At 35.1% G+C, this 27,785-nt stretch overlaps 1 protein-coding gene across 1 annotated transcript; it reads left to right on the top strand.

Annotated features, from left to right (window-relative positions):
• The first annotated feature begins 10,614 nt into the window (after positions 1-10,614).
• Positions 10,615-27,163, top strand: FAM204A (family with sequence similarity 204 member A). The gene is made up of 8 exons (XM_085319046.1): positions 10,615-10,717; positions 11,294-11,639; positions 12,471-12,561; positions 13,053-13,089; positions 13,535-13,634; positions 15,264-15,353; positions 26,519-26,625; positions 26,982-27,163. The coding sequence occupies exons 2-8, from the start codon at positions 11,382-11,384 to the stop codon at positions 27,031-27,033; spliced, it is 735 nt and encodes a 244-aa protein (XP_085175172.1). The 5' UTR covers positions 10,615-10,717; positions 11,294-11,381; the 3' UTR covers positions 27,034-27,163.
• Positions 27,164-27,785: the final 622 nt, after the last annotated feature.

Genomic DNA, 27,785 nt, shown 5'->3' with positions numbered 1-27,785 from the left:
AGACATCCTTAGTAGACATCCTTCGTTCTAATAAATTCTTCTACTTGACAAATGATGATMTCTTGAGTTCGGTGTGACTAACCCCAGAATCTGAAAGAATCATRGATGACCCTCTATTGGCGTATCACAACTAGCTGCAGCAACTACAGCATCTAGAAGCTGCACTTACTTGATTTTAGTTCTCAAGGGATTATCAGGCAGCTATAGATAGTCCTCTGACCATCACCTGACATATTCCTAACATACTGCGTACACTAAAAATGGCTTGCTGGAAGGCTGGCTATTGCATCTAAAGAGACCCCTCACATTGTAAGAATCTTCAGCTGATGATTTAGACCATCCATGTGGCCTGACAGCATGGTAGCCTGACAAGGGTGCTATGATAGCATACAGGACTAAGTCTCTTAAACATAGCACAAGGCATTACATCTAGAATTCATAATGATATTACGTTTCAGGAGCTTTGTTTCACGAAGCAAGAAACTGTGTTTACTTTGTTAGGTTATAGAAGAGCAAGTGAGAATTCCTGGGTTGYTCCAAAATGTAAAGCAGGATCAGCAGTAAAAGATGTTGAAGCAGCAGCATTTCCCTGAAAAGCAGCCAACTTAGAGGTGGAATATGGATTAGTGTCATCAGGARCAGCAGAAAGGCTGCACAGGCAGCCTCCAATGGGGCACTTTCCTCACACATCATTCTGAGGCTATACAGCAGAGCCTCAGAAAATCAGGGCTGAAAATTTTTGTCCAGAACTATCAAACCAGAATTTTACCCTCTCTATGCTTTGAATTTTACATGATAAGATTAATGTATATCTTTTATAGCAGATGTAATTTCATTTTCGTAAAATAAAAATGTGGTTCCAATGTTATACACAGGGATGGCACAACCTACAGTTTGTGTGTCATACAGTATCTTTGCAGATTTAATTTTAATTACTGTAATTCCTTGTCATATGAGGAAAATAAAAGCTCTCTTTAAACAATTCATTTGCTGTCTTTTTCAAATCATCCTTTAATTGTGAAAATTGTGGCTGAGAAGTCTCTAAAATGTTCAGATACAATGTGGAAAAACTCAGTGAATTTTCTTCTTTAATGTGAAATTTTGTGAAGACCTGAATACTCTCATTAATTGTAAATGAACATGAAATATATTAGAAATCAATCTTCCACCATTAATTCAGTGGGAGCATTAATTTCAATCTCTATCATTTTAACTGACCAGTAAGTTTAAAAATTACTGAAGGGATTGAAGAGAATGACTTACAGCCTGACTACAAACGACATTTTTCTTAGGAAATCAGTATAAAATACTAGCCAATATTTATACAGTAGAATTTTTCAAGTGGCAAAATATATTTAAACCGCACAAATTCTGTAAAGTATTTTGACAAATTTAAAACATTCTGAGTTACCATAAGGCAAATTTACATCACATTCTAGGCTCAGTTAAAGAAAGAAATTCTGGAAGTCTAGGTTTACCTTGTAGTATGTCCCAAGACAGGCATCTGAAATTGCAAGTACCAAAAGTGAGAGCATACTTCTGAAAATGTAAGTTTCTATTTCCAAAGCACAGAATTTTATTATTCTTACTGACTTTCAAAAGACGAAAAAGCCTTAATTATTTACCACACGGACTCAGATACCCAATTTTGTTCCTCTTGTTCAGATTGAGTTGATTTCTTCAGGCTATCACTTGAATTTGCTCCTATGCATCTTTCTGTGTTATTATTAATATTCTAAAAAAGTTACAGAATTAAAAAAAAAAAAAGAATTTTCCAGTATAACTATCTGTAGTATTTACCATCATACTGCTAGCACCAAATGACCTTCATGCTACCTAAGAAGCTGGCATTTCCTATTTTTGCAAAACTTTTTCAGTCATTGTAGATTGGCTACTGTCCTCCTTTTGCCTAACATGAACTTTCTAGAGAAACATGAAGAGCACCGTTTTGTGAGAGTTGTGGGTAAAGATAGCAGTGCTGAAATATCCCCTTATTCCTAGACTGCCCTAGACTGTCCCTTCCATAGGAAAAAAAAAAAGAAAAAAAAAAAAAAAAAGCTTTTACTATCTAGCATGTCCTGGGAGCAGGTGAAAGTAAGAACATTTGAGCTCCTTATCCCACTGGAATATTACTTTATGCTACTGGGAGACAGGTCAAATTTTTATCCCCATCTCATAGATAGGAACATTGAGGAAACCAGATTAAATAAGCTATCAATCTCTGGGTAGTATCACTATCAAAAGGATATCAAAAGGATTCAGGAGACCATAACTTCCAAAACAGTTCTTAAGCTACTAACCACTAGTCTCAAATCATGATCATGGGCACTCAGAAATAGTCAAACTGACCACACAGTCATAATAACTACATTTAAATCAGCCAATTTGTTTTTATAATTGCAAATCTAATCAGAATTCAGTGTGTGTAATAAAATTCAGAACTACCCCAAATTTTTCTCACAGCAGATTGCAATTTTTAATTTCCTGACATTCTGCAGATGTCAGAGAAGGGTTACTGTGATCCCTATGTCTTTTAATATGCCCTAAAGATAAATGAATCAAGATGAAAAAATTCATGAACCATGGGCAACCTCATTATCCATACTCTCTGTGCTGTTCACTTTGTAAGGACTGTTCTATGAGAGGAAGATTATCTATAACCTATGTTTATTGTAGCAACACAGATCTATAACACATCTTCTGTATTTTCCCCTTCCTAAACTGTACTCCCCCTGTTGGCATAATCTAAGGATGGCCACTTGTCTGCATGAGAAAAGTATAATAAATGTCTGCATTTGTACATTTCATTTTGTATTTTTAGTAAAATACACAAAAATCCAACATAATTTTTGTATACTCTTAAAAACGAATTAGACCTTAATAGATAACTCACATATATAGACCTAGGCTAACTCATATTGTTCTAAAATTCAACAAACTCTAAGAAAACCTCTTTTTATACAATCTTTTGGATATGTCATTTGCCATTTATATTTGATGGCCTTAAGGAAAAAAAGTTACAAAAAGGTATTAATGCAAGTAGATAATAAAGCTGCATTCTATAAATCTATAGCAGCTTACAGTAATCATTAAAGCATGCAAAACTCTTTCATCTATTCAAAAATATGCAGTGCACAGAATGCCTGCTAAGGTGCATGACAAGTCAGAGTTAAATATATATTAATAAATGAATTAGCTTCATAAATAATAGCCATAATGACATTTTAGGAGACAATAAGTCTGAGGATTGTCAGAAAATGGTTGATGTATGAGCTTCACGTCTCAGTGATTCTTCAAAATGAATAGGCTTTGCGAGATAGTTCAGACCCACGACCAGCCTATTTCCTTGAATAATTTACTTGTTGTCAATTTGTACAGCCACATTACACATGCAAATTGTGCTGCCTGTGCAAACACCACTTGGAGATGATAAAAACAAATTTACGAAGGCTATAGAGGAAGGATTTATTTCACTTTCTCGCCCAGGTCAAGCAATACATGTATCTGACGATTGTGTGTACCCAATTTTGTTGTAATTATATCAGCAAATTATTCTTTATAATCTTATTATTTTTAGCAGTCTCCTTGTGCTTGGGATAATTAGCTTTCTTCACTCAGTGTAAAAACAATTCAACTTGCCAGCTAGGCAGGGCACAGCTCCATTATCTGTTTTGGGTTTAAATTTATTCCCTATATTCTTGGACACTTTGTGTAAATTAAAAATTTCATAGTCCCTAATACTGTACATGCTGTTCATTCAGTGATGAATTAAGGTCCCTAAACCTCTACGTTTGCTATTAGATATCTCTCCCACTTTATATGTTAATCTGTGCTAATGAATTCCACAACCCCTAGCCACAGCAAGATGACTAAAATTATTACCACTTACAGAGATATGCCTTTTTCATTTAAAGTTCAATTCAAATTGCTCCCATAAACAGTCTGCCACACAAAGATACCTCTTTTAAAGAAGAGTTACTTACCTGTAAGTAGAGTTCTCTGAAGGTAGCATTATCTTTGGATACACATTCCTAAGTCACATGACCTCTGGCTTGTGGCATAGGGGAGTGGATTCATCCCTTGATAGTTAAGACTTTTCCCTTGAGGCACTTCATTACCTCTGCCGCGCCTGTGTCTCACAGGTTATTTATTTATGTCACATCCTGCCAACGTAACTGCCCATTCCTTTCCAAAGTAGGCCCTAAACCAGGCTGAAGAGCAAGGAGGCTCCTTAGAGAGGTGCCTGTTATGTTGATAGAACATTTATACAGCACCTTTACATTGAACGAATTTCAGGTGAATATCTTTCCTCTCAAGACAGCTACCTAGAAGTCTATCATTCGTGGTAAGAAATTCAGTAAAGTAAAAAATAAGCAGAAAGCAACAAAACATTTTGACTAATATTACATTTGTAGCACACTTGTAGTCACTGTGATGTCAGTTTGCCCATGGTATAGCTACTTGAATTTCAGAGGCTGGATACATAACCAAAATCCTGTTACTCTCAAAGGAAAGGAATTTAATATTACTGTTTTCCCAATAAAGGAGAACAGCAATACCCTTTGCTAAACAATTGTGTTTCAAGCCAGTAGAGGGCATCGTTATACATAAGAGACTAAATAGGTTCATCACAGTAGCTTGAAAATCAGTTGTTATTTATATAAATGAAACAATAGTACATTTAAAATACTACACAAAGTATCAAAACTGGCCCTTCAAGGTTAAATCAATGTGAAGTAAAACTAAAAAGATTGAGACGCTTTCCAATTAGATAGGCCTTAACCATAGGACAAACACTAATTAATTTTTTCTAACTACTTGGAAAGTAGTTAAAATTTACAAAATAAAACAATGATAGGTTAAGTGACTTGTCCTAACTCCAAATCCAAACATCACACAAAGGAACTCTTAGCTATCAGGCCCACTATTACACTTCTAAACAACACTGATCAATACAAAAACTCTTCCAGAAAGGTTAAGAAAACTGCTTTCTGACTCCTCTTGCATCAAAAAAAAATTTGATTTTGAGTATTTTACATGCAGATATGGTAGAAGTCTGTTTCTCTCCTACTTCCAGGGCAGAAAAATTTGTCCAAGATCTTAATGCAGTATATGGAGTTTGTGCCTGTTTACAACCAAAATTGTAACCAAACTATCTGGATTCCTGAAAATGTCCTGTAATAGGTGAAGACCCTCAGGTAGGGGTGATATCTACTTTATAGTATAATAYCTGACTGTGGGTCACATAAAAACATATCATATATTCAAAGTAGCAAACGTAGCTGCAACAACACAGGAGTCAACACGCACCAGAGCTTTCAGGTCTCAAGCAGCTGAATAAGAACTATGGCAGTTAACAAGAACTGAACTTCATACTCTCGCTGTCCTACTGTTGCTAGTGTCTGAACAAGTTAGTTTAAGATTAGTTTGAGTACTTCTACAACAACTCAGTTACACTTTGGCCTTCTAAAAAACCTTATGTTTAGACTTTAGATCTGCATCTTTAAATGCTTAAACACTTTTTGCAAATATGCTCTACAAGATTAATTATTCTGTTATATAATCTTTGATTTGAAATAGCATCTGAAATCTCTTGCAGCCCTTCAAAGGCAGCTTAAAATTAGTTTTCTGAAACTGTTCCACCTGTTTGTGTTTATTCCCCTCTTCCCCATGCATGCCCTTACTAACACTACTTGCAAAGCAAAATCTTCTGTTATTGAATCAGTTCCTGAACAGCCATAATATGTAGGTGTAGAAATCAGAATTAATCTATCCAATATATAGGACTGAAAGCTGTAGTGACTCAATAATTGGATCAGGTATCCCCATCTGAGGGGATAGTAGTATCCGTCACAAAAGCTGACCCTTTCTAAGGCAGGCCTAACGGTTCCAGCCTTTCAAATTAGTCTGCCGCCAGTCAATGCCCTCAAAAGTCCTAAGAGAATCAAATCCCACAGAGTTTATACCTGCAGTGGACAAGGCTGACTGAAAGACTGTTTTAAACTCACTGTACCTTTGAGGAACTAAAGCTGACAAGCACCTTGCTAATGTCTCACAAGAAGTCTATGGCAAGAATGGTAACTGAACTTGGATCTTCCAAGAATCAATCTGGCATTTTAAACACATGGCGTTACTTCCTCCCTGACACTCTAGAGATCCCTTTTCATCAAGAGGTAGACAAAGCAACTTGCTCACATGCTACTGCTTAAAAACACAGACATTTCTTTCTGCACCTATGGAAAGAATATTCATCAAAATGCAAACCTCAGAGGAATAAGGACACAATAAATGAAGGTATGACAATCTTCTCAGTAAAAGCTTAAGGCCTGATCCTACATTGTTCTATTACAGAGTGCTCTCAAACAAGCAAATTTAGAAAATATTGAGCAGACTTGCTCTGATACTGCATAACAAAGAGTCCTGACCATAAAGTTGTTCTTGGCTAGTAGCAGGAATAAGAACTAAGAAAGGAGCACACGGCAAACCTTCTCAACTGTACACAGGAGATTACACTTAAATCCACTTTTCTTCAGAATACTATTCTTTGTTATATTCCTTTCCTCTTTTTGCTTAGGGTCCTTGAGAACATGGGAACAAGAATGCAAGGGAATTGGGACTTAGATCCATGAACAAAAGACAATGTCTACTATAAAAATCAATTGTACCCACATCGCCAATTTGTGTTAAAGTGTAACTGCCCTGTGCTCACTGCTGCACACTGTGGGCCTAATCCAAAACTAAATGAAGCCAATGGAAATCTTTCCACTGACTTTAATGGGCTTTCAATCACCGTTCAGGCAAGGGCCTGCCTGGATTGACGTCTTACTATGAATGAGGTGAAGGCAGCTCATATTACAAAGCATCATTAGTACTTATAATATATACTATAGAATATTTACTAATATTCTTTAATGTACTGTCTTAGATAATGTTCTTTGGAGATTTCCATTAATTGTCTCTGTGATGGTTCTTGTAATGTTTGTTCAGTAAGAATTAATTTGGTTCTTATATAGTGCAGTATGTGGAAAAAAAACTCTATAATCCCTTTTAACTGACTTTAAATGCTCATTTGAATATAATTATTTTAAAGGATTAATAAAAAGTATTTCTTAAGTTAGCAACGAATTAAAAGTTTAGGGAAAAAACAGAAGTTATTTTATTGTCTTTGCATCTCTAAAATCACACTAATTTTTCTTTCCCACACTATTTTATTATATTAAAATATAATCATACTAGTAAAAAATTCTCATTATGTTAGTAAAAACGAATATAAGGTAGCTAGTATACTAACACAATGACTGTAATCTGCTGATACAATAATGTGTTCGTAGTATGTTTAAACAAGAATTCAGTTCTTAATCATTTCAAGATATTTCCAAAACCCTGTCTCAAAAGGATAAAATATAGCATATTTCCACATTTAGGGAAAGTTTCTGATGTTCTCATTTACTGTGAAAAAACAAGAAACAGCTAATAATACATCATTTATACTCTAGCAGCAGTCCAGCAATCTAAGCTCTAGTCAGTTTGAGGAAGAAAATTATAATGTCAGAATCTGCCAAGGAGAATAGGCCTAAGCATTACATAAGCATTACATCTTCTGAGATTTGCCAAATATGACCACCACTGTTCTAGCTATTCATTAAGAGAGAGAGTTTCAAGAAGAACCCAAGAAAATAAGAATTTTATAGCTCATAATCAGTACTTTTTACCCAGAAAGCAAACAGAACACCGTCTTTCTGTGCTGCTGCTTATAGAGTATGCGGTAATGCAGCATCTTCATCTTCAAAAGTTACCATGGTAGTATCATTCACTAGTGATATCCAGGCCTGAAAGAAAAACTAAACTAACACAGTTGCGACTAAACTAGTATCTGTAAATACTCAACATAAATACTCAACACCAATGCATAAATATAGGAAACAAAGATAAAGAGAAAATTGGCTAGAACCTGAAAATTCATAATGATCCTGAAAGATTCAAACTGTACTTAATATTATGCCTAATTGCTGTAGGCCTTCCTTCTGAAGTTCATTAGCTTAATTTTCAGTAATAGCATAAAAAATATTTAGCCTGTAATTAATATATTGTACTAGTTCAATGTTCCATGGGAATGTCAGAGGCATGATTTGTTTCGTTCATAAGCGTCATTATTTGGCAAGTCTCTGGGACACGAATTTAAGTGAGAAAGGTAACTGCCTTTCAGTTCATATCAGTTGACCAAAATGCAATAGATCAGATGTTTTGAGTATTTGTTAGACTGGGAACAGAAAACAGGCATGAGAAGAATCTGAAACTGAGCAAGTTTTGAACAAAATATCAGCCCTCACAACGTCTGATGTTGGGACCTGAATATCGGTCACAAAGTTGTCATCCGTTCTCCTTTTTCCCCACATAAAAAGACTCTGTATAGATTGTTTCAAACAATAGCAGAATAAGCTGCAAATTCTGGTTAGTAGCCAACAACCACTTTTGTAGCTCTAGCAAACACTGACTTTTTGAAAATAAACGCTTCTGGATGGTGAAGGCCAGGGAGGAGCTCATTTGATGTCTTTTCTCTTTCAATGATCTTTGATAAGCCAGAATTTGCTGCAGTGGAATTGAGGATTATCCTAAATTTTGGCTTCCCAAAATTGCAAATACAATAAACTTATAATCATAAAATGAACAGCAAGTGATCATTTGAGTACGTCATTGACGTGCACCACAAGTGCCAGTTTGTGCCAAAAACTGGATTGCAGATGCTAAACTAGAAGCACAACTTTCAAAGATACAAATTGTGTCACGAAATGAAACTTGCCTTCTGAAAATTTATCCCTACTAATCATGAACTTACAGATCATAAAGATGTCACATTTTTGGAGTATTCTCTAATTAGTTCACATTAAGAAACCTCATTCAGATTAATAGTGTAACAACCATCTAGAATCAATGGCAATGAATATCCAATATCAATACATTTATCAATTACCACTTATCTGTCTGTATACCAAATAGATTCAATTATTAAATGTAAATAAAAAAAACTCTTAAAAATTGATTTCCCAGATGAGAGGAAAAAGTGGTTAGCAAGCTGAGTGTGAAATTTACATGTAGTTCATGAAAAAGTGATTACTTACGGAATTAATTGATTTTAGAAATGAATTTGAGGGTGCAAAATTATGGCATAAGAAGTGATTCTGAAGATCCTGTTTTATGTCCATGAGGAAGGTGGTTATAGTTTCCTTCTATGTACAGCCAGTGTCAGAAACTGATCTATGCAAGAAATCCCTGCTCAAATGTATAGTCTGTTTTCCATCTTCATCTTTTGCAATGTTTAAATTCTTGCCCCTTTCTCTTTTTTTCCTCACAGCTGAACTGTTTTTCCACAACTTGGTTATGTCTCGATTTGATGTCAGCAATCTCTTCCTCGGAAGTCTTTCCTTTTTTTTGATACTACGATTTACTTTCCAGTCTATCAAAAATGTCACTCCAAAAATGCGTCTTCTTACAGATTATTTCAAACATGTTACTCTCCCATCTTTCAGACATATTTCAATGCCAGTGATATCAGTCTTACCCCTTCATCTTTGTCCTGTAATTTTTCTATGCCACCTTTCATGTTGCTCCTTACATGTGTTCTTCCTGAACCATAGTCAGGCTGTTCCTAAATCCTTGTTTCTTCAGTCTGTCACGTAAGCCGAAAGCACACAMAAAAAAAGGTGTAACAGAATCTTCCAAACAAGTAATTTACTGAATGATCTCCAGAGACCTTTTGTACTATTCACCTCTCAAACACCTTCATGCTGTGCTATCAGGTACCAGCTACTTCTGGATCAGAATCCCAGACTGATTTTGAAGAGGAGTGTTGGCTTTTCAACATTCTTGGAACAGTCTAATGAAAATCCAAGCTCTGATCCTGCAAGCTGCTCCACAGTGAACAACCTGCAAGATCTGTGGCTAAGTTCATCAAGGCTTTCCTTTACCACATTAACCCAGGACATCTGGGGGGAATTTAAAGGGACTTTTCTATCCACGAATAGTGAAGCTGCAAACCCTCGTCACTTTGTACCAGCATAAACACTTTGTATTGTGGTTTTACACGTTTATTTTTTTGAATGGACATCACTGTGATACTCCTGCATGGCAACTAGGATTGCTGGAAAATACAGCACGTCTTTCACTCAGGGGCCTACTGTTGCTTCTGACAAAGGCATCCGACTTCACTTTTGGGGCATTAAACCACTCTGGAGCCCTCCTAAGCGCAATGAAGTTACCACTCGCAACAGACGCCGGCGACCACTCCCTGGGAGCCAGCACCCGGCTCGGCAGAGGCCGGGCCTGCGCCTGCATTACCGGCAGGGAGTCACTCAGAACCTGCCTGTTCAGCCCGCCGCCACTCCCCGACAGCGGCCTCCCTGCCAGAAGCGCCGCCCGCCCTCGGCCTCGGCCCGGCCCGGCCCCGCTGCCACAGCGGCCAGAGCACGGCCCCGCCACGACGCGCCTCCCCGTTCGCCTCCGCCCCGGCCGCGGCGCAGGCCCCGCCTCGCCCCGCAGCCGCAGGGAAGGCCGCTCCCGGCCCCCGGCCCGCCTCGCAGCCCGGCCGACGGCAGGCCCCCGCTGGTTGTCATGGCGACCAGCCACCCCGGGCCCAAGGCAGCAAAGCTCCCCTTGATTGGCTGCGGGGCGGAGTCCAATCGGCGAGCGGTGTGTTACGAGGCGCCAAGATGGCGGTCAGGTAAACATGGCTGGTGGTGGAGGCGGACGTTGGGGTTGCGTGTGGTTGCTGGGGGAGGGTGTGCGGGGATCTCGGGCAGCGGCTGACTCCGATCGGGCTGCTCTTGTCTCGCTGATCTTTCCCTTTGCCAGAGCAGAGTCTTCCCTCCGTCATTTGGCGCAGCGGGCCGGGGCAGTGGGGCTGGCGGGGTCCTCATGGGCCGTACCCGGTGCTCGGGCGAGGAGAGGTGGCTGCGCTGTGCTAGGAAGCCATGGCGCAGAAGAGTTGAGTGTGCTGTCCCGCTGCCCCTGGAGAGAGACGAGAGGCGTTGCTGCCGTATCGCAGCTAAAACTGAAAGCGGCTATGAATAAATCCGAAGTGAACAGCTTTAAAGAACAAGGGGGAGGGGGGAGAAAGCAAAAACTTTTATGTTATAATAACTTTAGTCTGTTTGCTTAGATCCTCTGTCTCTTTTTTAAAATAGTATTTGAAGCTTTTTTAACGAGCTTATCTAAAATACATCATGGTAGCAGTTTTCTCAGGAGAAATTAAAATATTTCTGATGATTTTTTTTGATTATTTTTAATTCTTCTGCAGACTATGTTTTTGTCTCAAGATGGGTAAGCACATTAATGCAGTGTCTTTGCAATGACTTGGAGTGACCTGGTCTTATTTTGACTGGAAGATGTGGAGTGGACTGTTACCTCCAGGACTGAATGAAAGTGAGGTTGATTTAAGTTCTGATGATGGAAATGCATTGGATAGTACAATATCCTTCTCAAAGGAAGACACAAAAGAAGATATTAAAGCAGTTCAGGTTTCTGAATTGCAGAAGAGTGAACCTGAATGTATCACCATCAATAAACCTACTTTAATATCAGTGGCAGCAGGAGAAAATGAATGTCAAACATGCCCTTCTGGAGTTTCTTTAAATATGTGGAATGTAGGTAATATTATGTGTCTGCAAATGTCCAAAGTGTAAATACAGCCTATTGAAAGTTGCATGGCTGATATTGAAATTAAAGTAAGTTATGTTGAGTATTATGGGGTTTTTGTGCACTGGTGATATTAAAAGCACAGCAGGGATTGTTTAGATTACTCAGTTGCACAAAGATTTCTGTTTATGGTAGGATATGGACTCTGAGCTCCTTTATTAATGTGGAAGACAATTTCAAAGGTTTATAACTAAGCATACTAGCCACTATTCTGATGATTATGATCTGCTAAGTAGAGCTGTGCTGTCCTACTTTCTCCTAAGGATTAGTTGCAGACATTCAGACTCATAGTTGCTTATGCTCTTGTTGCATGTAGAGACTGAAAAAAATAAGTCTGTTGATAAACAAAGCYGCCTATGTTTTAGGCTTCTAAATCCAAATAAGAACTTGACAAGACTTGTCATTCTTCCCTGTCCATATGTGTAGCCTGCTGTGTAAGGAATGTAGTGTCAGTCATCCTTGAATGCTAAACTGCTATTGTAACAAGACATTGAATATGTCAGGAGTATACAACATGACTGTATTTGATATCACGTTCTGTTAGTAGAGGCAGCTTTTAATAGTTTTGGGGTTTAGGAAGCACTGAAAGTCAAAGAGGTCAGGTGATACAAAGATTAAAGCCAGTTAAGTTTAATGCCATCAGAGTTGGTTGTACTCAATACATAATTTTACAGTAATAGATATAGGAAAGTACCATGTACAAATGAGATATTGGGACAGCATTTCTCAGCACATTATATGATTTTAAAAACAAGTTTGCTTTTTTTTTCATCTTGTAGAAATTTTTGGAGCTTCAGAAGAAAAAACATGAAATGAAAGCCCAAGCAAATCAGGAAAAAGGAGGCCAAAAAAGAAAGCGCAGCAGAAAAGGTGTTTCATTTAATTACAGAATTTATTTTCTCAAAATGGTATTAGTATCAAATAAGTTGCAAATGAGACTTGCTGTTTTTTTTCCAAGAATTGTAGTAAAATGCCCAGTAGATGTTTTCTCACTATTAACTAGTATTTTATTTTTCTAGTTGCTTTACCTACCAACTAATACTTGTGTGTTCCATTTTAAAAGGAGATAGTGCTTCTTAAGTGTTATTCAATTAATACTTATTTATAATGGCTAAGCATATTTCAGTAGTTCTAGAAAACAGACTTTTGCATTTTCTAATTTCTTCTTCATGGATATTGTAGGAGGTTGTTCATGTGAAAAGCCTTACAGCTGAGTGGTTTAAATCCACATGATCACTGACAATAAATCCTAGTATGTCAGTCTTTCAAAGGAAGTGTGACCGATTAGAGTTCTGTTAACTTCATTGACTGCTACATGGTATTGCTGTGTAACGTGAGTTTTCTTTGTTGTTGTTTTCCAGGAAAACTGAAAAAGAATAATAAAGAAGTGACTCAGAGGTATAAACAGGTTAATGTGATTATCTGAGGCCTGTTTTTAATATTGGGCAAAATTGGCCATGCATGTGACCAAAATTTTTTACCCAGTCATAGCTATGAACATCATGTGAAATTTCTGCTGAAGTTGTTCAGTGGCAGGCAAGCTTTTTCTTTTGCCATTTTTTTTCTTTAACAAAACACATACGTTGTTAAATATAAACTAAAATGGAGTAAATGTTAATTTTAGTGTTTTGGGGCATGCAATTACATACAAACTTGACTTCAAAATTGCAGCATAACACACAGAGGAAGAGAAATAATTCATTCATTTCCATAAAAAAAATGAATGGGTGAAAAGGGTGTGTCTACCAGATGGAAGAATCTATTTCTTCTACTGTTGAAGAGACTGTTACAAGCAGTGGGAAGCAAACTAGTTATAATAATTTTGGTTTTGTTTTTTTGATAGTCAGCAGTTGGCAAATGAAGACCAATGGAAAGAGCTTACACAATACTTTGGAATCAATGACAGATTTGAATCACTTGTGAATAGCAAGGCTCCACAAAAGGTGATTGTTCCTATAAAACCAATGTCAGCTTGTACTCATAATAAAAAGTCAGCCTTAACTGAAATAGGAATATACCTGAAACTGTTTGAAAGTGTGTAAGTGACTATGTCACCCTGAGGACTAATTGTGCAGAATATGTTGATTATTTACTTTCTATTTTTGTATTGTATAACCGTAAGAAACAAAATACTACTTTACATCTTTAAGTACAGTGATTTTTTTTAAAAAGGTTGTTTTAAACTTAAAAATGCTGTTAAAATGCAATAAGTTTATTGGACACAATCTCTTCATAAATGTTGTTATTGTATTGTTAGTCATTTTTTAAGAAAAATGCAGCCATACAAGATGGATAAGTTAAACATGTTTTTCAGTGAGTTCTTAATAATATTGTTTGTTCACTAGCTTTTCCAGTGGAGGCCTGTGTAAGTTTTTTGCTGGCAAATGTTTAGTTAGCATCATCTTCCTTATTGTAAACTTTCTAGTTTTTTTTTTTTTTTTTTTTCATTTGCCTGGAGTAAATTTCTGCATGCAAACCATGAAACATTGACCACCTCTGAGTTCTTCCTTTTGGTGGAAATGCAGTTTTAATTAAACTGCTCAAGGTAGGTCTGGAATAAGATCGAAAGTGTTAAAATGCAGATTCTTTCCACCTAAGTTAAKAGATGGTATTTCTGGCTCCCTGTGTGTGATCTCATTTCAGCTGGCTATCACTGCAGCTTCAAATTGTGCATTTTTTTTTAAAAAAAAAAAACTTCCACCTGAATAATTAACCTGCAGATACAGCACTTTCTTTTAATTATTTTGTCTGGTTGTTGCTTTTCTGTTCTTAACAAAAGTATATGTTACAAAACTGTCAGATGTACTTCTCTTTTAAATTAGTATCACTAATATTTAAATCCAATGGAGCTGTACAGTCTCTTTTTTTAATGAGAGAGTAAAATATTGTGAAATTCTGAAGCCAGTGTCACTTATAATACTCCTGTTAGCCTTCTGTATTCCTTCAAAAATTTCCAATTACAATTTCCATTAAGTATTTATTTGCCATTTATTATTAAATTACTTGTAAATTTTATCTCTAAACAAGTTAGAAGTTATGTTGATCATAAAGGTTAGTTCCTTGTTTTGTGGTTAAATTCTGAAACATTTTCATTGTTTTACATAGGACTACTAAAATTTGGAATTTTTTGGTATGGTGGAGTGGCACCGTGCCAGAATTCCATTTTTAGAACTGTAACGGTACAGTGATAATTGCCATTCTTTATGTTACCTGACACCCGTTGCACATTTTGTTTGGAAAGCTCCAGGGATGGAAGAGATGAGCCAGATCTTCAGATGAAATTTTATTGTGACAGGCATAAACCAGTCTGTGTAATTTTTTTAACCTACAGCATTATCATGCACACAAGGTGGAACTAATGCTCAGAGAGTCTTTGAGTGAATTTTTAATTATACTGCCCATTATAATACATACACAAAATGATTTGTTTTACATAGAAATGACAGGTTTCTGGAATGTCCTCAAATGAATAATTTTATGAAATAAATAGTATTTTAAAATGAGGTATTTACTTTAGAAGTATTATTTCTTGTTCATATGGCCTAAAAACTTTTGCTTTTTTTTCTTTCTAGTCTGGCCTTGAACTTAGCATAGAGAAGTCTGTGGCTGAAGGTGACATTGATAAAGCTGAGGAGCTGAGTGATAGATTAGCCATTCGTGAGGTAAGTGTCCTGTTAACAAAAGCTCTTACAAAACATTTAGTTTTGTACATTGGTGCAAAAAAAAACTGTCGTAACTAAAATAGCATTGAAGATTGCTTGAGGCTTCACTTCTATTTTCCAAGTCAGTTTTCTGTCAGTAATTGAAGGACTTCACTGATCTAATACTACTTTGACAATTACAATTAAACGTATAAATTGAAGAACACAGTTCTGAACAATGCCAAGTAACCTTACTTCAGAGTTTTTGACTCCACAACTCAGACTGTAACAGTCATCTGCATTGATTTTATTTTGGGGGATTTTTGCACATCACAAACCAAAAAATAGGGAGGCAGGATGTTCCTTTCCTATCAATGCCATGTGCATTGTGACTGTTCTGTGTTCCCTCTCTGAAAACTCTCTGTGGCTTGTAGAAAGGTGGAGATCTAGCAAGTTAATGTCAAGAGATCTTGATACAGCCTTAGTGTTATTTATAGAATGMATGGTTATTTCTTTTGCCATGGGAAAACTCATCATTTCTAGTTTAAATACAAAACTTCAAATAAGCCCAAATGGGAAAAGCTCAATGTTTTCATGAGATTGTCTTGTTATATGGTACATTTGAGTAATTTTATGCAGCAAAAGTTGGATCTTCTAAACTTAGTAGTGCTGAACAGACACTTAAACTCATAAGGAATCTGTTGGAGCTTGCGTGAGTTGAGATTTAGTATGAGAAATACAGTTTGATTGGTGCATATATGGTAGGTAATGGCAGCAGTAGTACCTCATTGAAATCCATGGAGCCTGTTGAGCCCCCTTCTGTTTGTGCAGACAGGAAAAATGTGAATGAACAAAATCAAGACAGAAARAATGACTAGAATAGTTTTGAATCCAGATAAGTTTTTTTTTTTTTTAAGTGTGTATGTATAGATATAAAAATAAATGCTAGAAGACTAGATGAGAACAGAAGCTGTACTTTTAAGTCATCTTAATTACTTAATTTCTTCATGGTTTTTGCTTTCAGTCATCTAACTTCCATCTTCACAGATATAATTAAGTTTTTGCATCTGCAGTGTATACTAGTAAAATTGAAAGGTTTTAGAAAAAGCAGTAAAAGGGGAAATAAGCCTTGTACTTCTCACTTTGATACAAATGTAAAAAGAAAAAAGATTAGATACACTAWTTCAAGCAAAGTTGTAATTGATTTAATGTAAAATTACAGATTTAAATTGATTTAATGCAATTTAATATACTATTATGATTGCTTTAAAAACAAATGACTTTTGAAACAGAAAATAGAGTTCTTAAGGTTCTGTAAATATTTTATGTAAAGCTAACTATTCCTGAGGAGTGTTCTTGCCCATTCATTAGATACACCCACATCAGAGTAGTTTCTAATTAGTGGACTTCTAATCTGCCTTTTCATTGGTAATCACAAAATGTCACTCCACATAAATGACAGCTCATGATTGAAAGTAATAGAAATAAAGGATGATGTGCCCTTTAAGTCTGACTACCTTCTCACAGCAATACTGTTATATACCTTTTGTGTTTAAACTATTAAAACATTCTTACTGTTCTCCTTCAGAAATGGATCACACCATCTATTTGAACATGTTTAGAGTATCATAATCAATAAAACATACTGAGGTTCCAGTGCAAATTGTTTGACTATAAAACAAATTAATGTAAGAAGTTCTAAGGCTTTGTAATATTTATGATAAACTACTATCTGTTTTCGGTAGCCATGGAATTGTACAACATCTAGCATATCCCAGGTGCTACAGCAATATATTATTATTTGTGGAACATTAGCTCCAAATTGTTGACTTTCAAATATTAACATGTTGTAATTCTGAAAACAAAATGCTTGGAGCATTATTAGTATTCACAGCCTTGACATGGTTTTGGTTAAGTGGGTTTATCTGAATAAATAGTGTGTTGAGAGAAGGAAAACTCAAATGATTGTGGCTTGATCTCATGAGGAGCTCTGTGAGTGCAGAATCTTGGTGAATTCACTAGGGCTCTACTGTTCTGAAGACGTGCAACATAACCCACTGAAAGATTGATTTTTTTTTTCTTTGTGGTCTTAACAAGTCTATTTTTTTTTATGGGCTTAAATATAAGTGGAACTTTTTTTAATGGAACTTATATTCTAAGGGAAACCTTACAGTGACTAATTCTGATTCAGCGAAGAGCTATAGAAAAGGATTCAATTATGGGAGAGGCAGATGCAAAACAGCATTGTTTGTACATAAGTACAATTAATAAAATGCTGTCTTCACATTGTATAGTATCGACTAAAACACAGCCTTTCTTCTCTCTCTGTAATGTAATGTAGTGTGACTTTTATATAATACTTGGAAATATATAATACTTGGAAATAAATTACTTTCTGGAGTATGTGGCTTCATTGTGTCCCTTTCACTTCAAGTGCCACAACATCAGGAATGAACTGTGCTATGACTGCATTGAAGTACAGCGCTTATGAAGTCCTGAGAAATAACTGGATGAATTGTTATTCTTTCAGATGAACCTCATCTTTTTGTATATATTTTCTTGAGCTATGTTGCAGGGTTATGGAGGCTATGAGAAATGAACTGCTTTCTGTTTGGGGTACAGCCCCCTTGCTGCCATGTGAGAAATGTTCAGTGGGTAGGTGTTCTTTTTTTGAAATCAGGTGTATGGATTTTTAATCGGCACCATTTTCTTTTGCAAGAAGCAGTGACTGGAACCTGCTGATAAAGCTTTTGCTTTGAGGCACAGATCCCAGAGTTCTTAAAGCCATTTCCTGCTTTAATAAGTGAAACTAATTTTTGATGTATAACATTTATAAGCCTGTGAAASTGATAGGGCAGCTTCAGTATTTAGAAAAATGAAGCCAAAAATAAACAGATGACTGAGAATAGGCAGTAAAACATGTCCTAAAAAGCAAAGGAATGCCAAAATGATGCTGTCAATGTGCTATCATTATGATACAGTGAGAAAGTGTTTTTAATCAGATTCCCTTAAAATCGTTGATGATTTAGGCAGTATACATAATCTGGCAGCTGTGTGAGTGGATTAACAAAATTTACATCCTTAAAACTTAAATGATACTACTTCGAGATTTTGTGTGTTTTGGTTTCCATGTGGCACTTGTTGCAGATTATTTAAGGACTATGTTGTTGTTATATTACTGTAAATGAGGTTTTGGGGTATGTATTATTTGTTAAATTCTTCCAGGAACATGTACTAATGCAGTTTAAATTTTTTCTTATTCTCAGCATTCTTGGTTTTAGATTGAGAGTAAAGGTCTCTATGGAGACATTTTAGTACTGTGTCTAAATTAAAAGTCATTTGGACACTTCTAAACTAAATGTGACATAGTCTAAATTTTTGTCTGATATGAACTTTTAATTGTACAATGTAAATATTTCTCTTGATCCAGGCTGGCGGGGATATTGTAACATGTATATTGAAATGTGTTCAGAGGACGATAGATCATTTTTCTGTCTTCAAGTTAGGGACATCAGAGGTCACACTGAGAAGAACAATAAAGCATGAGGGAATATAAATATGTGTCTTTGTTAGTTTTAAAGGCAGTTGGGCATTAGTTGGAGAAGCTATTGCTGAGTTTTTGAATTTGTATTTGCAGAGGTAGATTACTGGAATTCACAGATTTCCTCATTCTCCTGGACTGACTGAACTTCTGATGATCCTTGGATACTTTGTGTGAGGCTTTGTATTTGCAAGTGACCGCATGTGTGGATTCATAGGCGTCTTTTAAGATTGTGGTTATAAATATGTTGTCCCATTCTTGTCAGTTAAATTGCTATTAAAAATGATTTGCATGTATGCGATGATAAGTCTAATCTTTTCGCAAACCTCACTACTGCGCTTTGTCTCTTGTTGACATCCTAGCTTGGGGACTAGAAAAGTTATTGCAGTTAATTTGAGAGTTGTCAGGCTGGTGGATCTCTAACTATAGAATCCTTGGCCATCCCCACAACATGCCCTCTTGTGGGATGCTTTGCTTTACTAAGGAGTTCTAGAGGTCCTGAAATTCTTGATTGTATTAATTATATGAGTGAAATTTTTCCTGAGAGATTATGGGCCTGTCTACATTATGTTGTACAGAATAATTCAGTCCATCTCTAACTATGCTTTTTCAGCCAGACTGCTTTTAGAACCCATCGAGCTTGATGATTTCTGTGCTGTGGTGCAGTTTACGTATACAATCAACATGGTTACCTGTGATTAAAACTTTTGTTGAGCAGTAGTGTAATACAAATGGGTCATACTCATTAACTTCTGGTCAATAGTGTGCTTAAAAATCCATAGTGAACTGAAGATAATTTCTGTAGTAACCACAACATTGTGGCTATAGCACTGCGTAACTAGGAATTCATTACAGTCTGCCTGGTAAAATATACACAGTTAAGGTACGGTATATTATTGTAATCCTGTTGCTATCATTGTTATGTGGTAACGATCTAAGGCTTTCAGTGTTGACAGAGTGCTTCAAGTTTTAAAGTTGTACTTTTTAAGTACAGAATTACTTAAGAATAGGAATACCTAAGTATAGGCATAAGCTATAGTTTCAACACTGTGTATCTAATGATAACTTGTTTAACTTGAGAGATGTCAAGACAATTGTTAATATACATGTAGGAGTTACCCAAGCACTCCTGAAGCTTTTAGAATGAATGTTGTTGAGAGAATGATTTTTATGGGGATGTTTAACTGGCACTTAAAATATAGACACTTAATGTTTTTTGTGTGTGATATTCTAATGTAGGCTAATCAATCTTTTAGGGATATCACGAATTTGGATATGTAGGTGGTAACTGACACTTGCAATTCAGTCAAACTTTCTTAATTTTTCAAAAAAAAAATTTGGAATGCTATCTTAAAATGCAGTTTCATGGTCTTACTGTATTTATGGGAATCTTTCTTGAGGGGGGTCTTCAGGAGAGAAGAGAGGACATTGAATCTTCAAAAGTTAGAACAATATATTGGTTTTAYATAGTAGGAAATATGTATCCTTTTGAGTAAGGATGATACCTTGAAGTACCAATAACTTCACTTTTCAATCAATCAATTCTGATTTGCAAGAAATCTATATAGAGGTCTTTTTAAAAAATGATTTATAGGATTAACTACCCAACAGGTTTAATCCTCTGATATATAAACCTGAAAATGACTTCCAGGCTTTTTTTTTCTGGAGAGAAATTTTCTTTCTTTCTTTTTTTCTTTCTTTTTTTTTTTTTTTTTTTTTTTTTTTTTTTTTTTTAAATCACTGTGCTTTGTCTCTGGAAGCAGAATGCTGATTCCTGTGTGGCTCTACTGTTCTGAGAACTGATTTGGTTTGACTGCAAGCTTTGCATTTTGCTTACTGCTTGGTGGTTAGGTGCCACATTGTCTAAGAGTGTATTAGCCTGAGGACTGTAACTTGAACACAGTAAAATCTTGACCATATTAAATTTACCTGTCAAAAGAAACTTTAAAAATATTTGGTAGTTTAGTGTGCTAAATTACTGAACTAGTTTTCAGTCTTTAAATAGTCAAGCTTTTTGACAGCACTATTCCCTGAGTATTTAGCTTTTAGTGGCTTCTGGCATTTTGGTGAAAGAAAAAAAAAAAAGGAAAGAAAAAGGCAAGCTTAATTACAGTACCATAGTTCCTTGTAAATTACAGTGGTATTGTAATGAAGCTTAAATGAAAGACCTATGTTATAATCAAATTAATTAGCTCTTCACTGAGGTATCGTTCTTGTGTTAAAGCAATCAGTCTTGCTGTTGTCTTCAAAATTTGTGTTGCATCAGTTTTGACCACTCCTTGATGATCAAATTAGTAATCACTGTTCGTAAATAAATTGTAGTCAGATAATTTAGAATGGGAAGTACATGAGCAGAGTCCTATGATAATAGTTGAGAACTGTTCCATAAGCTGTTATTTTCCCTTTAAAAATCTAGGTAGGATATGATAGATCACCAGGTTACACATGCATTGCTGTTCAAATAAATGAAAATAAAAAAATATGCAGGTTATGATGTTTGGTGAATTGGCTGCCCATCTCTCTGCGTAATAGTTTCACTTAAATTCTGTGCAGCATTCAGAATTTTTCATAATGCTTTTAGGTACCTGAAAAGATTGGTGTAATTTTATACAGAATATAGCCAAGCACCAATTAACTCGAAACTCATGCCCTGTGTGTGTGATGGATTTTCTTTCTAATAGTTGTAGAGGTGCTTCCAAATATCTCTCCTCATTGAGGTTGTTTTCTTTTAACCTTTGGAACATGGCAGGGTTATCACCTAGAATTACATTCTTATGCTCCCTTAATTATGTATATTTTTTCCTTAACAAACCTTAAAAGAAGATTTCAGATGTTACAAGTCTAATTAAAGAGACAGACAAAGCACAGTTTATACTGTAGATTTTTTCTGCAGTTCAATTAATCAGCATGTTTTCTCTTTTAATTAAAACCATTTTAGTAAATTAAAGCCCACAGCAAAACACATATATAATTTGTTTGTAATTAGCTCTTAATTGGTGGTAGTTGAAGCTTAGCACCCTTGGTTTCTTTCTTCATGATTGCCATTTTATTAGCAGCCAGTCATTAATTAATCTTTTTTTCTAATTAGCTTATAAAACTGTTGATGGCACATTATTGTAAATGTGATTTTAAGTTCAAAGCTCGTTAATAAGCTTTCTTACTTAGAAGAACTGAGATAAAGAAATTGCTGAAAACAGTACTACAGTTCTTTTTTTTAAAACTGCCTTTCTTATAAGGCAGCTGTGTAAAGCATCTAACAGCTTATAGTTGATTTTTTTTAAAGCTGTGTTTTCTCATGAATGGAAGAAGTTGCTTGCATTTAAATGTTTAGATCTAGAGAAGTGCTTAAATATTAGAACATTTTTCTGTCCTTGCTCCATTACTGTGTCATTTAAATATAATGTGATGCTGTAATACACAGCATAAAAATACAACAAAGGTATTACAAACTATTTTATAGTTGAAGTTGAGCACATCATTGAAAGGGGACAATTTTCACTGCAAAATCCACTCAGTATTCTTGTTTGCTTTATATTTATACGTCAGCAATGGATAACATTCCATAACATAAAAGGAGAAAATCATTGCTAAAGGCAAGCCTGGAATAACTAGATTCATTCTTGATGAGAAAATGTAACACTGTATTGTAAGGCTGTTTGGCTTCTCTGGTATGACCATAGGATATTTCAGGACCTGTTTGAATATAGCTGTTTTGTTAGAGCTTCTGTGGGTTTAGCATTTTTTGTGTCACACCTAAATACTTCTGGAGCAATTCTCGAATCTCTTGTCTCCTTATTCATATCATCTATGTTTGTATTACACAATGTGATTTTAATTTAATGAAATTTTGTTTTATAATTTTTTAAAGTTTACATATGTCAAGATTTTCAAGTTTTCTCAAAGTTACAGTAGATTCTGTTGCAACTTAATAAAATGTTTACTCTTCTGCCTGAACTTACATACTATTTCAACTTCAGCCATTTCTTTGCTTGTTTTAAGTGTTTTATGATGCTGCACAAGAAACACTAGAAAGGGATAGCTGACAAGGAAAAAATTAAAAATTGGATAAAAAAAGTAAATGAATAATGTCATATTACTAAAAAGATGAGAGGCTAATTTGTGCCGACTTTTTGCTAATTTTGTTCAAGCCTCAAAATGAGGAGCTGTCACCCGTTCTGTGTAGCACTGATGACAGTGCCAATGATCCATGAAATAAGCTGCCGCTGGCTTTGTTCTGATAAGAATGAACAAATCTGCACAATGTACRGCTCCCAGAATCTCATTTTCATACTTGCATGCAGGCTAAAAGAAATAAGCTGTTTGCAGGCTTGATTAATCAGACATTTGAGGGTTTTTTGTCTCTTTGATCTCTTTCGTCTCCTAGGTAACTTGCTTGACATTAATGTTGAGCTTGAGTAAAGACAATCAGGAATTGTAGACCAAACTGATATAAAAATTAAAGACCTTAACACTTTAAGTACTCCAGTAATGGTTCCGCTTTACTTCAGAAAACATCTGTTTTCATTTCTTTAAAGAACAAATGTGACATAAATATTTTTCACAGAGACCTGTTATTCCATAAAAAGTTGAAGTATGATAATTGGTGTTTTTAAGTAAATACCTTGAAACTGTTCATAAAGAAAAAGCTTTAGAAATTTGTTACAAGGTAATGATTCCGGATAAGGAATTTTATGAAAAATAATGGATAAGAAATTTTCATTTATGTTACATTAACATCTATAGTAAGATATTTCACATGATTATTGATGAATTTCAAAATAGAAAGGTTTTTGCCTGTAGAAACACTTTTTTTAAAACTTTGTCTTAAAATATATACTGTGTTACAAGGATGAACCATTATATCAGTTTTACTGCCCAATATGATTTACACACTTTAAACCTGTAAAATTGAAAGGAATTTAAAAAAAAAAATGTCGCAGTGCGTTTGCTTGAGGTTATGCAGACGCTTTTACAAATCTTCCAAGTGGCTGTAAAGATGAATGCCTCAAGGGTCTAGCCAGGGCCCTGCTTTTCCAACCAGCTAAAGCCCTTATCTTAAATCCAAGCAAAGTACCATTAATCTTTTTGAAAGACCTTTTATGGCTTTTAATATATCCCAAATTAGAACATTTTACACCCTTGGTTCCTGAAATATGGTGATAAAAAGCCTTTAGAGCTTAATTTTCCTTACTGCGTGCTCTGACCAATTTGCAGTTCTTTGTGATAATGTTTAGACACCTTAATTAAAATGCAGCAAAATATTGGATGTTCTATATGGAAAATGCTGATACTTTGACTACACAAGAAATTGTTGTATATATTTTAATTCATGTTTTTTTACTGCTTTTAACGCTGTATTTTATTGAGTTATCTGATGACCTGAAATGTTTTTTAATGAAAAACCCATTGACCARGCTTTTAGGGATTTCTTTGGGGAGGGGAAGTAAAGATGTATGTCTTGGTGTGGGACCAGAAGGTATTTAAAGACGACTAAAATTTTTGTGTGTGTTTATATGTGGCGTTTGTTTTCATGTCTTGCAAATGTGTCTCTATGTAGCTTAGCAATAATATTAACGCTGTAGGATGTCTCCTTTTCCTTCCACATTTACAGAGGATCTTATGACCCCATTTGTTTTCCATATCTTTCAAAGATGGAAGAATTCATTCTGCTTTCCAAGAAATAAAAATCAAAAGATTTTTTTCTCAGTATTTGTATAGACCTCAGATGCATGTAATTATATGTGTATAAATGTTTAATAGGCCCTTTAGAATATATTCTAAGGAGATGGTTATTCCTCATGTGGCAAGAGTTAATTTTTTGGGTGTATGAGGAGATAAAGTGTAATTCAGAAATAACATTTAAAGGCATAGTTATGCTGATTGAGTACCTTGTCCAGTCAAATTGTTCTAATTTTGAGCTGATAAGTAATCCAGTATTATTTAACAATTACTTTTAAATATTTTTAGTTAAGCTTTCTTAAGCGTTTTTATAGTGCAAGCATATCATAACTAGTAGCTGTGTTTAAGTTAGTCAAAAACTACCAGAGTATAGCATTCTCTTATTTACACTGCCACTTAAGGTTTGGCAGTTCAGGCATTAGTTTTGAATTACGAATTATATAAAATATTGTTCAAACTCAGCAAAAAATAAATAATATAATTAATGATATCAGAGTCTTGAAATGTCTGATCACTTGATCTACTTTGTACATCAAGATTATTTCATAGATGCATATTTATGACCCAAAATACATACAAAAGCGAGATGAAATAATTGTTTACATAATTCATTTAAAAATATTATGCATAATTTTTAACTGTTTGTTGCCACAGTGCTTAGGGCCTCAAAGCAAAAACTGATGCTGTACTTAGTGCTGTACATGCAAGCAGACTCACAAAGCCTTCTGCAGAATAGTTATGTTCTTGAATCATAAGTGAATGAAAGCATCAAAGGGAATGAAAGCATCAAAGGGAGAAGAGGTTGGAGTGATCAGCAGGACAGCTGTTCCCCTCCATCCTTCATCATAAACTAGTAATCAAGATTTCAACCTACAACTTCTCTAGGTGGGAGAGTTCTAAGGATAATTGTTATATGTATGTATGCCAGTACATCTATACCTGAAAATGCATTCTTGAGTTGAGTTTCATCTTATTTGGAAGAAACATCTTTCAAAGTAAATACAGATGTATAGATGCAGCAGATTGAAATGTATTACTATGAACTATAGAATTTTTATCAACATTTTTAGGAGTCATTTATCACTTTCTTTAAAGAGAGTCTGCTTGGGAAACTGAGAAATACGGTAGCTAACTTCAGTAGGCTTTGGACTGGGTAGAAAGAGAACCTGTTTTGCCAGCGTAACTGCTTATAGCAGTTCTGCTTAAATGAATTGCTTTTTTGTCTTGGAGGAAATTGGTAACTTTTCAGACCAAATTCTTCATGATTTAGTTGCAAATAATGTTAAGTAATGACAACAATCACAGACTGTAACATTCATAACTTCTTGTTCATTTAGTTAACTGAAGAAAATAATTTGTTCATAGTTTATCATCTTCCGTCTTGCTTTTTTTCTCTTCCTCTTGACTTACACTAATGTGAGTTTAATTCTCATAGTGTGAATAAATTTATGAAAGTAAAGTAGTGTTCACCTACAGCCTGTTAAGACCTTGTTTGAAAAGCATACATATTATCACACTAATAATCTAAAAGCTGGTAATGTGAAGACTAAATGCCAGATGGACTCTAAGGACACTGTTTCATTAAAACATGACTACAGGTACAACTGGAAAATGTGTGGTAGTAATCTGACACTATCATTTTAAAATAACTGAGGACGCAGACTGACCTTAATAATAAAGGGATGTAAAGGAAGGAAGTGGACAGCTACTGTCCTTTGCTTCTAGCTGTTCTTTTAAATGGAAAAAATCAATGTGAAAAATATTGCTTGCTCAGGATCTTGGTGTATCTCTTGAGACATTCTTGCCCATCCAGTCTTAAGTACAGCACTGAACTAACAGTTGAAARATACTAAAATATTTGATAGCTTTTGAGAATCAATATTAAACCAGTTCATTTGTGCGGCTTACATTTCATATGAGCCATTTACTTCAATTTGATTTTCTTTTGTTCCTTTTTACCTCTTAGCTTGGAGTGAAAATTGCCAAAGCTGCTGCTTGCCGCAACTTTGTAAAAGCAAAACAAGAAGCAGAGGCTGCCCAGGAAGCTCGAAAGAAGAAGAAGCTTGCTTGGGGGTAAGTCATTTTTTGAGTATGGAATTAAACATTTGTGGGTTCGTTGGCACTACATGTATACAATGCAATTTCAGTTAACTGTTTCCTTAGTTGAAGTAGGCTTATACTAATATTATTTGCTAGTTTAACCTTGGGTTTCTTGTTTTGTTGTGAGTTCTTGTTGTTTTGTTGAAACTAAATAGGGAGGCTTTACTAGATGTAATTTTTTGGTTATATTTACATTTGCCTTGTCTTTAAAAAGAAAATTTATTTTTAAAAAGAACCTTTGGTTTTTGTCATTACTGCTAAGTATGGTATGGTTGAATACTTGAAGCATATGTTCATGATCTCTAATGTGTTTTTGTGCTCCATTTCAGATTTGAAGCTAAGAAAAGGTGGGAAACAAAAAGCAACATGGGATACATGTGACTCATGTTTTCCTCGGGAGATATATGCCTATTTATCTGAAGAATCTTTGTAGCTTACTTTTTTTTTTAGTCTAAACCAAAAAAAGCTATTATTAAAAAAAAAATCACTAAATTCTTTGTGTTTCTTCTAATGCTGTTAGAGTACCATATCTTGTTTCAAGTTGCTATTGCAAAGTAGCAAAAATTTTATATATATATATATATATATATATATATATATATATATATATATATAACAGTATCTTGACGTTTAGGTAGTATTGTTCTCCAAAATGTGAAAATCTAGGATAAAGCATTGTAGATAATACTAATTTGGAGTCTGAGAGACAATTCTGTAAAGCTGTAATAAAATATTTGATCCAGATGTGTTCTTCTGTGTCAGGGTGTATTGATAATACCGTGATATGTGAGTACAGAGAGAAAGAGTTAAGTTGTCCCTTTATGTATTTTCTTTCTAAGTTACACAGACTTACTGTAGTAAGTACTTTTTTCTGCACTGAAGACAGTGCTCAAGTGTTTTTTCTTTCTTTTTGTTGGGTGGGGGCACAGCAAACCCACCCTGCCTATTTAAAACTACTGTTATTTCTATGTATGGTTTTATTGCTTAAACAGGAAAAAATATCATTGAAAAAAGTCCATCCTCTCTCGAGAGGATTTGGTACTATTCATCATGTCCTGGTGCCTTGGTCTTCTAAATGCTTCAAACTTCTGTTTTGCTTTTCTTTGCAAGAACTCAATCTTAGAAGTTTGAGC

The sequence above is a fragment of the Rhea americana genome, unplaced genomic scaffold, assembly GCF_003343005.1.
Source record: "Rhea americana isolate MKP2758 unplaced genomic scaffold, rheAme1 scaffold_57, whole genome shotgun sequence".
NCBI classification, from domain to species: Eukaryota; Metazoa; Chordata; class Aves; order Rheiformes; family Rheidae; genus Rhea; species Rhea americana.
This window is presented reverse-complemented; position numbering and strand designations above follow the sequence as displayed.

Coding starts and splice junctions, on each gene's coding strand:
- FAM204A (XM_085319046.1), top strand. CDS start 11,382: ATGTGGAGTGGACTGTTACCTCCAGGACTGAATGAAAGTGAGGTTGAT. Junction 11,640..12,470: donor TTTCTTTAAATATGTGGAAT/GTAGGTAATATT, acceptor TTCATCTTGTAG/AAATTTTTGGAGCTTCAGAA. Junction 26,626..26,981: donor AAGAAGAAGCTTGCTTGGGG/GTAAGTCATTTT, acceptor GCTCCATTTCAG/ATTTGAAGCTAAGAAAAGGT.